Source organism: Vombatus ursinus, unplaced genomic scaffold (assembly GCF_900497805.2).
Source record: "Vombatus ursinus unplaced genomic scaffold, bare-nosed wombat genome assembly UNPS02014826.1, whole genome shotgun sequence".
NCBI lineage: Eukaryota > Metazoa > Chordata > Mammalia > Diprotodontia > Vombatidae > Vombatus > Vombatus ursinus.
The window spans coordinates 5,437,342-5,450,797 of NW_020954604.1; the positions used below are offsets into that span (position 1 = coordinate 5,437,342).

At 41.2% G+C, this 13,456-nt stretch overlaps 1 protein-coding gene across 1 annotated transcript in view; it reads left to right on the forward strand.

Annotated features, from left to right (window-relative positions):
* TNFRSF21 (TNF receptor superfamily member 21) overlaps positions 1-13,456 on the forward strand; it is a 106,044-nt gene that overhangs the window by 27,272 nt on the left and 65,316 nt on the right. Inside the window, exons 2-3 of the mRNA XM_027838454.1 lie at positions 2,919-3,585; positions 6,402-6,905. Of these exons, the coding sequence (XP_027694255.1) occupies positions 2,919-3,585; positions 6,402-6,905 (1,171 nt within the window). The remainder of the gene's footprint in view (positions 1-2,918; positions 3,586-6,401; positions 6,906-13,456) is intronic.

Below are 13,456 nucleotides of genomic sequence, written 5' to 3' on the forward strand. Positions count from 1 at the left end.
ACTGAGATATTAAATAACTAGGTACTCTCAGTAAGGTAGAGGTAAGGAAGGAATATATTCTAGGCATGGGGAACAGCTACCCCAAAGGGACAGAGACCAGGTAAAGATCATTTACCAGAGAGGTCCACAGATATTTGTCTTGACATAGGGATGTCTATTGTTAGCTAGCTACCATGTGTCCAACCCAACCCATTTATTAGACAGAAGAGGAAACTAAGGCTAAGAAAAGAGAAGAGACTTACCTAAGCTCATGTAGCTAATTAGTAGCAGAACAAAACTTGAATCAAGTGAGGAAGTAGTGCTGGTGGTTTCTTGTAGTCATTTTTTTTTTTCTGGATGCCAAATAATATTCCATTTTAGGGAGAACAGCAGGGCTTTGTTCTTTTAACTTTCACAGTACCCTATTTAGAAAGTCATCTCTTTAGTTGAAAATTTAGATGTTTAACTGTTTCTGGGCTTTTCAATGTCAGGGGTTTCTGTAAGGTGGCATGAAATCTCACTCAGTCATGAGATATGATATCTTTCCTCTCATAACTTCTAAGTAGCTGAAATCTTGGAAACTGGCTTCTAAGACTCTTAAGTTGTGGCTGGTATAGGCAGCGTGAACATTCTGTGGACCTAATGCTGTCACTTTAGTTGACTAGAGGATAGGGTGGGTTACTGAGCAAATTCATGGGCCTGATTCTGTGACTCAAACAGAGCACCTTAGTTACCCAAGGGGCACTGCTGAGAAGTTCTGTTCCATGACCAGAGGGTGAGCACAGCCTGAGAAAGCAGAATTTCTAAGGTCTCTGCAGAACTGGACAAGAGAGAACAGGCTTAGAGAATAACTTGTCCTAAGCCATTATGACCCATCTAGTAAATGGTAAAATTGGAGTTTAGACCCTGGTTGCCTGATTCAGATGTCTCTGGAATTTTGAGAAGACCATAGCTGGGAGGGGAGGGGGAGGTGGGTGGTGTATCTGTTTAAAATAATATCTATTTAAAACTGCATGGTAATAAATGGGTTGTCCTCTGCAAGAATCATTGTAACACCATAACTAGACTTGGGACTGGCAATAAATAGTGATAGTGTTAATGTAGTTTTGAAATCAAGGAGCTTTGTAATAATAATAATAGTCAAAGTATATAGCTCTTTAATATTTGCAGAGCACTTTAACATATATGTCATTGGATCCTCACAATGTGAGGTATGTGCTGTTGTTATCCCCATTTTACAGATGAGGAAACTGAAGCTCAGGGAGATTAAGTGACCTGCCCAGGGTCACACAGCCAAGTAAATATCAGAAGAAGGATTTGAACTTAAGTCTTCTTGCCTCCAAGCCCAGCACTGTTTTACCTCCTAGCTGCCATAATCTTGATGGTAACACTACGAAATGGAGGAAAAATGAATTGAGAGTAATAAAAATAGTAGTAGAGACCCAAAGACAATAGTGGCAATCTATCACAGTTATCCATATAGGGGTTAGAAAGGTTGGAAAATTCCCAGGAGGCTCTGAGTGTCTGAGAAATTGGGAGTGGGGATGGTATATAGAAGAGGATCCATGCCCCAGGAACCCTGTTTTTCTGGGCAGTGCTCTCCAAAGCCTCATATATATCCCCAATGGTTCATACAGAATCTGGCACATGGTTATTGTTTAGTCACTTTAGTCATGTCCAACTCTTCGTGACCCCATTTGGGGTTTTCTTGGCTAAGATACTGGAGTGGTTTGTCATTTCCTTCTCTAATTTATTTTACAGATGAAAAAATCAAGGTAGACAGGGCTAAGTGACTTGCCCAGGGTCACATAGCTAATAAATTTCTGAGGCCGGATTGACAAATACTTACTCACTGATTGATTTCTATTGTAGAGACAGTAGGTAACATATGGATCTGGTCATCATCTTGTTGTATATAACTGCAAATCTCTCACTACTGCAAATCACTCCTTGTCTCTGGGACTCAATTACTCCGTGTAGTAAAGTAGGATTAGATTGCATGCTATCTAAGGTCCCTTCTTAACTCCAAAGTGCTAAGGTACTTTGTTGACTGATAGACTGACCCTATACTGTCTCAATACAAATAAGGATAATAGACGTAGGTAGCAGATAATATCAGTATGATTAGTGATAGTAAATGATTAGTGATAGTAACTATACACAAATAAGTACACAAATTTTCGATGTTAGACTTGGAGATTTGGAGAAAGTGAGAAAGTTTATTCAGTAGAATGTTCTTTATGTATGATCTACAAAAGACTTAACTAAAGGGCAGAAGGTTCTCTCCTCCCCCCCCCCTTCCCCAATTGCTTTCTTGTTTCTTCCATTTAGCATTTAAGGCCCTCCATGATCTGACCCCATCCTACCTCTTTCCAACTGTATCTGCCACTGTTCCACTCCATGTGCTCATCCCTGAGCATGACCTTCACTTTTCTGCACCGTCCCCCCTGCCTTTATTCATGCTGCTCCTTCCACCTTGAATACCCTCTTCCTCTGTTGCTGCCTTTTGAAATCCTCACCAAATCAACCACTCCCTTGTCACCGAAGCCTTCCCTGGTTTTCTCCCTCCCTCCAAATCATCTTTCCTTTCTTCGTGATCACAAAGCACTTTGTTCATCTCCTGTAGTGATGTTATGTCCTTTCACGTATGTAGTCATTTGCCATATGTCTGGCCTCCTCCCCTATATGATAAGCTTCTTGAGGACAGAGACCATATCTTACTCATCTCTGTGTCTTCCCCACAGTGCCTTGTATGTAGTGAGTGCTCAATAAATGTCTGACTGCCTCTTTATTGATTCATTTCAACCCTGTCTGTTGTAGATCTTTAGTCCTTTAAAAACTCAGAGGTGGTGGGAGTCAGTCCTCTATTCTGGTCTTTTCTGTTACTATCTAACACCTTCTTGGGTTTTTGTTCCTTCTTTTCCCACCTTTTCTTTCAGCTTATATTCCTTACCACCACTCCTGCTCAGCCCAAGCAGCTGACTTCTGAACAGGATGCCATGAATCTCTCTGGCAAGTATCTCCATTTTGACTCTGCCACTGGCCACTGGCTTACCTGTGACAAGTGTCCAGCTGGAACCTTTGTGTCTGAGCACTGTACCAACACTACCCTGAGGGTATGCAGCCGCTGTCCCCCTGGGACTTTTACTAGGCACGAGAATGGCATCCAGAAATGCCATAACTGTAGTCAACCTTGCCAACAGCCAATGGTTGAGAAATTACCCTGTACTGCCTTGACTGACCGGGAATGTGCTTGCCCACCTGGCACATTTCAGTCTAATGGTACCTGCGTCCCCCACACGGTTTGTCCCGTGGGTTGGGGTGTACGGAAGAAAGGGACGGAGACTGAAGACGTGCGGTGCAAGCAGTGCCCTTCGGGTACCTTTTCTGATGTGCCTTCTAGTGTGAGGAAATGCAAAACTTACACCAACTGCCTGAGCCAGAACCTGATGGTGGTAAAGCTGGGGACAAAGGAGACAGACAACGTCTGTGGCCCGCTCCCGACTTACCCAGGCACGCTTCCGTCTTTCCCTGACACAGCCATCTTTGCCAGCCCCGAGCAGGTGGAATACCATGAAGTTCCTTCTCCCACTTACATTCCCAAAGGTAACTGCGCCATGACCTTGCTAAATGTGGGTTAGCAGGATGGGTCTGAGCACCAGGGATTCTGGATAAAGTTGGATTGGCCCCCAAAGTGGTTTCTGTCTAATTCACTAGCCCTCCTGGTGACAGTACTTGATATGTACCCAAAACTCTTACTTCCTTGTAAGGGTAGAGAACTATTCTTCACAATTATAAAAGTTGGCTTCTCTTGAGCCATCCATATAAAAGGGTGAGCCAGATTTTTAAAAGTATGTCCATAGATCTCATTTCAATCATAACATTCAGGGTTACCTTCTAATAAACCTTTCATTGTAGCTGTTTATGGGAGTAAATTGAACTTAGGATCATAGACTCGTCAATTTAGGACTGAAAGGGATCTTGAAGGCCATTCTATTTCAATCCCTTCATTTTACAGATATGGAAACTGAGGGGCATACAAGCAAAGTGACTTTCCCAGGGCTGTACAGCTAGGATGTGTCAGAGGCAGGATTTGAACACAGGTCTTCCTGGCTTCAAGTCCAGAATTCTGTCCAATTGTTGACTTTCCATCTTTTTTTTTTTCCCTACCCCAGTCACACTCAACCATATACCTCATCATGGGAACTTTACCCCTTTCTGTTAAGTGCTAATAGACTTCAAAATTTCTCCCCTAGGGTATTGTCTTGAAGTAGCTTCCACTCTGGTTTTATAAATCCTGACAATGTAGCAAAGGTTAAGGTGCTAAGAAATGTGGGGACTATGGGAGAGAAAGGCAAAGGAAACACAGCAGCTGAAAGAACATCTGTGACCTCAGGTTAGAAATGAGAGAGGCAAGTAAGTCATGCAAGTGATGGGAAAGTCAGAAATCTTGGCAATGAAGCAAACTGATGTGTCCTATTTAATTAACATGGAGTAACTTAACATGTCGTATGTGAGACGTATTATGTCTTCTGCTTAGGATTTTAATTTTTTTTTAAAAAAACTTACTCCTCAAGTATCCGTACTACAACAAGTAACTACATTGGTGTTGTGCCTTAATGTCTTTCAAAATTCTAGTAGGTAAAATAGGTATAATGGAGCCCTTTAGAAATATCCAAAATTGGGGTCAGCTAGGTGGCGCAGTGGATAAGAGCACTGGCCCTGAAGTCAGGAGGACCTGAGTTCAAATCTGGCCTCTGACCAAACACTTGACACTTACTAGCTGTGTGACCGTGGGCAAGTCACTTAACCCCACCTGCCTAAAAAAAAAAAAAAACATACACACACAGAAATATCCAAAATTGAGCAAGCATTTTCAAATATGCTCTATAGATATTTTTTTTTTAAATCCAGTCAATTCAACTTAACAAATATTTATTAAACCTGCTAGGAGAGGTTGTGCCCCAAATATCTTGCCCTACTCTCGGGTACTGCCAAGCAGCGATGATGGTAGAATCCAAAAGAAGAGAAGCAATACCCAACAGCACAGATAAGCCCTGACTTTGGATAATTCCATAAACAGCCAAGAGTTGATTGTAGAAAAAAAAAATCTTAAGCAATGGGTTGAAGAGTGGAGAGAGTCAGATGAGAAGTTTTCCATGTTTAATATCACCTGTGGCATAACTACCCTCATTGTCTTGGTTGGGAAACTGGTTTGGCTCTGCTTTTCATCTCAGAGCTGAGATGCTGTGATGATTGTCCTCCTCCAGCTCATTTTACAGATGAGGAAACCAAGGCAAAGAGGGTTAAGTGATTTGCCCGGGGTCACACAGCTAGTAAATGTCTAAGGTCAGATTTGAACTCGGGAAGACTGAGTTTTCCTGATTCCAGAGGTAGCACTCTATCCACCATACCATCTAGCTGACCAGCAAATTGTTTATGAAACTACAAAACATACCTATATAGAATCAGTGCTGGAAGGGAGCTCAGGTCCTATATATTAATCCTGATTTGAAGCCTGAATACCTTCTTTAATGCCCTTGACAAGTGGTCATCCAGTTTCTATTTGAAGATCTCTGGCGATGGGCACCTCATTATTTTTTAGGGTTGCCCATCCCAGTTCCTTATTGCTGAAGATAGGGATGTTACTCATTTAGCCTTTTTGAAATATTTCATCCAATTGATCTGAGAGGTGACATAGAGTAGAGAGAGCACTAGGATTTGGAGTCAGAGAGTCAGGTTTCAATCCCAGTTCTTTTACCTATCTGTGTGACCTTGGGAAGGTCATTTCATTTCTCTGGGCCACCTTATCTTTAAAATGAGGTGTTTGGACTAAATATCTTCTGAGGTCCTTTTGGGCTCTAATGCTATGATCTTCTGCTGCCATATAAGTCATGGCCAGACCTTCCTGCTTCTCCTTTTCACCTTAGTTTAAATCCAACATTTGACTGCATGGAGGTACAATCAGACTGTTTCCTTATTTATTCCTACTCACTCCCCTCCCCAATCCCCCCCGTCTCTGTGACAGTGATAGTTTAATTGTAACGTCTTTTCTTGCCTCTCCCCAAAGCCCAGCTAATGAGGCATTTGGTTCAAATTCAATCATCTTTCCTTCTATCTGGGCCAAGCTGGGTGGGGGCAGGAGAGAGGAGAGCAGAAAAGTCTTTCTATCTTCTTCTCTCTCCCACACCTTCTCACCCCTTCTCTATCTCCCTTTCTTTCTGTTTCTCTCTATCTCTCTCTTCCTGTCTCTCTCCCTCTCTGTCTCTCTCTTCTTCTTGGTGGTGTGCCTGTCTATTTCTCAATCTCCCTTTGTTTCCTTTCCTTTCTCTTCCCTCCCTCTCTCTTTTGACATCTATGTAAACACATCCATATGTGTTTGTATAAATATGTATATGCCCAATTTCTTTCCTTTATTGCAGGTATGAACTCGACGGGATCCAACTCTTCTGCTTCTGCCAGACCAAAGGTACACAGTGGCAGCCAGGAATCGGCAGCCCCCAAAAATGCCACCTCGGTCAAGGAGAGGGGTGGTGTGAATAACACCTTCCCAAACCTCCAGGTTGTGAACCACCAGCAAAGTCACCACCACCGGCATATCCAGTCTGTCCCAAAGCCGTTGCCCCCCATGGAGGCTGCGGGAGGGGAGAGGTCCAGTACGCCCATCAAGGCCCCCAAAAGGGGGTCCCCCAGGCAGAACCTGCACAAACATTTTGATATCAATGAGCACTTGCCTTGGATGATCGTCCTCTTCCTCCTGCTGGTGCTCGTGGTGATTGTGGTGTGCAGCATTCGAAAGAGCTCAAGGACTCTAAAGAAAGGCCCCCGGCAGGATCCCAGTGCCATTGTGGAGAAGGCTGGCCTGAAGAAATCCTTAACTCCCACGCAGAACAGGGAGAAGTGGGTTTACTACTGCAATGGACATGGTGAGTCTTCTCCATCTCTTTCTGTATCCTCCTCTTTCCCAAGGTTCTAGAGGGCTTTGAAGAAAGGGAGCTGAAGGCGCTTATGGTTATGTTCTTTAGGTATATCTTTGGACATGCTTTCAGGGCCAATTGTGCTTTGTGAAAATGAGATCAATGTTGGTTCCAATGAGTGGAAACAGGGTAAACATACCTCCTTAGCTATATTAAAACAGAGGCTGTCTCATCTGACCCAAACTTTACTTCTTACAATTGATTGCACTGAGTCCAAAGAAGTTACTTCAGAATAAATACAAAGCAGAGTAGGAAGAACTCTCAGAGAGCATTTCTCAAGCAGGAATCCCCTCTAAAATCCATGCTCATCCAGGTACTATTTGAAGATCTTGAGTGATGGGAACTCAGTACCTTATAAGACAGTCCATTCTACTTTTGGTTATATTCAATTTTAGAGAGTTATGTGAGCCTTGGATCAGTCACATAATTAGTGACAGAACTGGTCTTCTGATTCCTATTCCAGTGTCCTTTCTAAACTGACTAAGAGGATGGGGAATCCCACTTCTACAATTCTTTAGTTACGTCAGAAATTGGAACATTAGTAGTTGGTCTAGTAGCCATTCCTGGCACATATGGAACTGGTTGAACCTGGGTCTTTTGGATCTGAATTTCTAAACCTAAGATTTGGATTATTTGCCATAGGTACCCATTACCTTCTTCTCTGCCTTCTAAAAATGTTTGAACAGAAGTGAAAGTTCCCTTGTCTAGTTTGACTTTTAAATACACAAAGCCTATCCACTTTGTGTCTATCTGATTGAGGATTGAAAGTCCTGAGAGCTGGGTTCAAATTCTTGATGTGCTATATATTATTTTTATGACCTTGGGCAAGTCACTTATGGGATGGCATCAAGTGAGCTCTAAGGTCCCTTCCTGTTCTGCCAGTCATTCTGTAGCACGTTCACCTACAACAGAATCCTAGAATGTTAGAACTTGAATGTTTTTAGAAGTTGTAGGATCACAGATCTAGAACTGAAGGGGCCTTTTGAGGCCATCTGGCCCAACTCTTTTATTTTATCAATGACGAACCTGAAACCCAAGGAGAGAGAGGGTAAGAGGCATTAGGGGGCACAGTGGATAGAGCATTGGGCTGGCAATCAGGTAAGGCTTCAGTTTAATTCCTGGCTTATACGCTATGTTGTGTAACACCCAATCTCTCAGTTTCAGTTTCCTTATCTATAATGTAGGGATAATGGGAGCACCTACCTCGGGATTATTGGGAGACTCAAATGAGATAACATATGAAAAGTGCTTTGCAAACTTTAAAGTGTATATAAATGGTGTAAGATATTGGTCTATGCCCAGTTTCTGCTATATTGCTTTCCAGTTTTCCAAACAATTTTTACCAAAAAGCAAATTCTTTTTCCAAAATCTTAAGTTTTTACACTTGTCAAATACAAGGTTATTATATTTATTTGCTGCTATAAGTTGTATGTCTACTCTGTTCCATTGATCTACCTTTCTATTTCTTAGGCAGCACCAGATGGCTTTGATAATCATTGGCTTATCATTTAATATTTGTGTACAGTTAGAGCAATTGTTTTAAGAATGACTTTGAGTGGGGCAGCTAGGTGGCTCAGGTGATAGATCACTGGTCCTGAAGTCAGGAGGACCTGAGTTCAAATCTGACCTCAGACCAAACGCTTGACATTTACTAGCTGTGTGACCCTTGGCAAGTCACTTAACCCCAATTGCCTTAAAAAAAAAAAGAATGACTTTGAGCAAATAAGTCATTCTGACTATTATAAATACTCACATTAACTATAAAGGACATATGAAGAAAGACACTATCTGTATCCAGGGAAAGAACTATTAAATAAATATACATAATAAATTATATATAGAATAATTTTTCACACACACACATATATCATATACACACACACTCCTATTTGTGTCTAATGGTAGCCATCTCTAGGGCAGTGGGGGGAGAGAAGAAAAAAAGGGGGGGAAGTAATATACATGATAACTATATTATATATTTAAAAGGAATAGCAAGTTGTACATAATAGATTTGCAGTTTCATGTGCAAAAAATTCATGAAGTACATATAAATGTAAGTTAGCATGAAAGGACTTGTCTGAGGTTACATACTGCTTTAGTGACAAACTCAGGACAAAGCTTTTGATCTCTTGACCAACTCCAGCCCAGTGTTAGCACCAGGTATCCTTGAAACCTTTGGTCTCATTTGAGTGAAATCACACTCAAGAGTCTGGAATGAGATGTCACAACCAGTGAGTAATCAGCTTTCTAGGACTTTGCTCATTTCTTTAACTTCCTGGTATCTAGAACTGGAAAGGTTCTTAGAGGTCACCTAGTCCAGATCTCTCATTTTACAGCTGAAGAAAATTAGGTCCAGAAATGTTTAGTGATTTGTCTGAGGTCACACAGGTGTAAGTAACTTAGCAGGGAATCATACTCACTTGCTGAGGCTCAAAGATCAGCCCTCCTTCCCCTGTACCACATTACCTCCTACGTGAGGATTTCAGTTTTCTTGTCCGAGAAACAACTTAACTACCTTTCCGGATCCCAGGGCTTCTACAGGTCCCTGACCCCTTTAAGATGAAAGGTTAGCTTGTCCAGAGGTAGGGTAAGTCTAAATATTGTTTCTTTTTGCTTATTTCTTTTCTAACCTGAGATGAGAGACAGATGGATGCCTGGCCCAGGCACATTGGCTCCTGGCCCCCTGCATAGCAGATGACTGTGTACCTGAGTCAGGGAATCTCTCTCCTGGAAATCTGGCCTGGCTGGGCGGTTTCAGTTGTCCTCCAATAGCCCCAATTGCACACATTGTATCCTGCCCTGACTCATCGGGCTAAAGTCCTTGCCCACCCCCTCAGTGTTTCCATGGGGAAGTAAATTTTGAAGACACTTTTAGAATCCCTCAGTATTATCATCTTGAATTACTTGAGTTACTCTAGAACCACTATTGCCTTTTAGAAGTTGTGTTTAACAGATCTGATGCTGTTAGTGTTCTTTTGGGCTCTCTCCCTTTCAAAGTTCTCTCAAACAGTTATCAGATCCCTGAAGAATAGAGTAAGCTTTATAGCTAAAACTTAATTCAGCACCAAGAAGATAATTTAATCTAATATTGATCCTACACATTTTTATCATACTTTATGCAGTAAGTGTACAAAACCTTTTGATGTTCACTGCCTTATTTGTTCCTCTGGTGAGGTAATCAATTAATAAATCAATAAACATTTGTTAGGGGCTTACTATGTGCCAGTCATTGTGCTAAGCACTGGTGATAGAAAAAGAAGCAAATAGTTCCTGCCTTCAAGGAGCTTACAATCTAATGGTATATTAGTAGTTGGCTTAGTGGAGTACATTAGTTACAATATACTAATGTAACTATACTATGTAACAATACATATTTCTGGAGAAGGAAATGGCAAAACACTCTAGTATCTTTGCCAAGAAAATACTGTAGATAGTACTGGCATCCTATGGTTCACAGAATCCCAAAGAGTCAGACATGACTGAATGTACTACAACAGCAATGTAACTGTGAAGTAGGTATGGCAGATGGTAGTATTCCCATTTTGCAGATGTGGAAACTGAGGCTCAGAAGTTAAGTGACTTGCTTATAGTTACACAGCTAATAAGAAACAGAACCCAAATCCTTTGATTTGAAGTCCACTTTTAGAAACCCACGTAACTCGAGCAATTGGAAACAACTGCCTCTGTGCTTTTAAAATGATATACATTGCTGGGCAGGTGGGAATCTTAGCTGCTGGGGAGGCTAAGGCTGGCTGGCATATCTCTTGAGTTTCAAAACTTCTGAAATGAAGTGAGCTACGCTAATGATGTATTTGCGCTAAGTATAACATCCCTGGGATTAGGCGATGGGTCAGGGCTGCCTTGCCTAGGAAATGACAAACTAGCCCAGTTCAGAAATGGAGCAAGTCAAAGCTCCCTTGCTATTCTGTGGTGGGATCAGGTGTGTGAGTAGCCCCTCTATTTGCAGCCTGGGAGAGACAGAGAGACCGAGTCTTTACAAACAAAAAACAACCAACCAGCCACAAAAACCCAACCTCAACCCTAAAAAACAAAACAAAACACCCCACTATCCCCAACAATAATATGTGTTGTTTGGAATTTGGAGGGGAAGGATCAAATTAGCCAAAGCATGATTCAGGAATTGTGTGAATCTAGCTTTTTAGCAATCTTCTCTATGTGCTAACGATTAAGTCACATTGGCTTATTTGATGCCACCATTTCTTCAAATAGTTTATTAACGTCTTGCTTTCAGTGTCTAATATTAGTTCTTTTGCACTAGTAGATTCTTCTAAAGATGTTTGTGTTTTTTCCAACCTCCCACTTTCCAAGGAGAAACAGAGAAAATCCTATTGCTGAGATCTCTTCTCTCTGACAGCACTTCCATGTCAGAGACTGGCTGAAGTGACAAGGGCTAATTGATCTGATCATAACGTAACAATCCTGTTTAATAAGAGCGCTCCTTAACCTTTTTCTTTCTAGTCCTCTGACAAAGGAACCCAGTTGTGAGGCAGCAAAAGTACAGTAGAAAGAACCCTCGACAAGTTGTTGGGACATGACTATTCTAGTCCAGGCTCTGTCATTGAGTAGGGGAGAGACCTTGGGCAAATTATTGTTTCTCTGGACTTCATTTTCCTCCTTTGTTTAAAAAAAAAATGACAGTTCAGCTGTACCTTGAAGTTCTCTTCTAGCTCCCAAATATCTCTATTTGGGGGGGGGAGGTCCTTCCTTGATGAGGTGTTCTTTTGGTATTTCAAAGATCTTCCTTTCCATCTTAAACATGCTAATTACCTAACATTACCTTAAAACTAATGATGAACTACTAAGTCACTCATCATCAATAAAGATCCTGGAAAAAAGGAAGGATTCAGGGGCATTTAGTGTGACACTGATTTCCTTCTCCTACACGGGTCAAAGTATTCTCTCTGCTTCTTCATAATTAAGAAGCAAGACTAGTCCCGAATACTAGGAAAGTAGCAAATACGTTCAATGTAATGAAATTCCATTTCAAGAAAACAGTTTGACGATTCTCCTCATATTTGTTGAAATTCAACAAATGGGTTCCAGAGACTACAGGGTAGCACTGGCCCTGAAGTCAGGAGGACCTGAGTTCAAATCTGGCCTCAAACCAAACACTTGACACTTACTAGCTGTGTGACACGAGGCAAGTCACTTAACCCCAATTGCCTAAAACAACAAAACAAAAAACAAAACAAAAACAGAGACTACAGGGTAAATGTTCCTGTCCTCAGGGAGCTTGTAGTCTATAGTGGGGATAAGTACCTTGAAGAAATCAATATAAAAGAAATAAAGGCACGTAAAAGGTACAAATATGGCATTTTCAACACAATTATCTGTAGTAGTAATAATAATAATAGCAATAATAATAACTTGTTAACATTTATATAGTATTTTCTATGTGCCAGGCATGATGCTGAGTGTTTTACAATTATTATCTCATTTGATCCTCAAAATAATCCTGGGAGGTGAGTATTATTATTATCCCTATTTTATAGAGGAAAAAAAAACTGAGACAGACAGTGGTTAAGTGACTTAACCAAGGTCACACAGCTAGTAGGTATCTTAGGCCAGACTGAACTCAGGTCTTCTTGACTTCAGGCCCACTGATACTATAGATGTACATATATAGAATACATGCATTACATATATACACACATATACATATATGTATATGCATATATAAATGTGTATGTTGTATTTGGATATGGAACAGAGCCTCTGACCCCTGCTGGCTATGTGGCTTTGGACAAGTCTCTATCTTTGTTCTGAGAGGAAGAAGCAAGGGAAAAAGGACTCTTGGCATCCTGGCCATTTAATAGGAAGATGTAAGCAGAAGGTATAAATAATAACTTGCATTTTATAGCACATTTAACTTTACAATAAGCAGCCCTTAACAACAGTCTGCTTAGTAAGTAGCTCAAGTGATGTTATTCTGATTTCATAGACAAGAAAGCTGAGCCTCCTCAGAAAAGTTTAGTAACTTCCCCAAAGCTGTGCAGCTGTTAGGTGTCAGAGAGTGGGATTTGAACTCAGGTCTTGTGATCCCAAATAAATCCAAGCCTCTTACCACTGTCTTCATGTGTAAAGAGAGAAACAGCTCAGCAGTTTTTAGGGAAACCATATACTCTCAATTTGGAAAGAGGCAGGAATTCAACCCAGTGGTAAGGAGGAAGTTATTTTATGACTTATCTTGGCACTACTCCCTCTTTCTCATTTATTGGCTTCTGTCTTGCTCTGTTGGTCATTCAGAAATCATTCCCTTGTAACTGGGGTGAGGAGATGAAGGTAAGGAGCAGGAAGTCTTCAGGCTTAACACCCTAATCCCCCACTCTACTTTGACTTCAGAAAGTGTCTGAATTTAGCTATATATTTTGTGGAGGGAAGCACTTGGTTATCTCTGCTAGGCACATGGTAAGCATGCAATATAGGCTTTTGCATTCATTCATTTAATTCATTCATTCATTTAATTCATACATTCATTC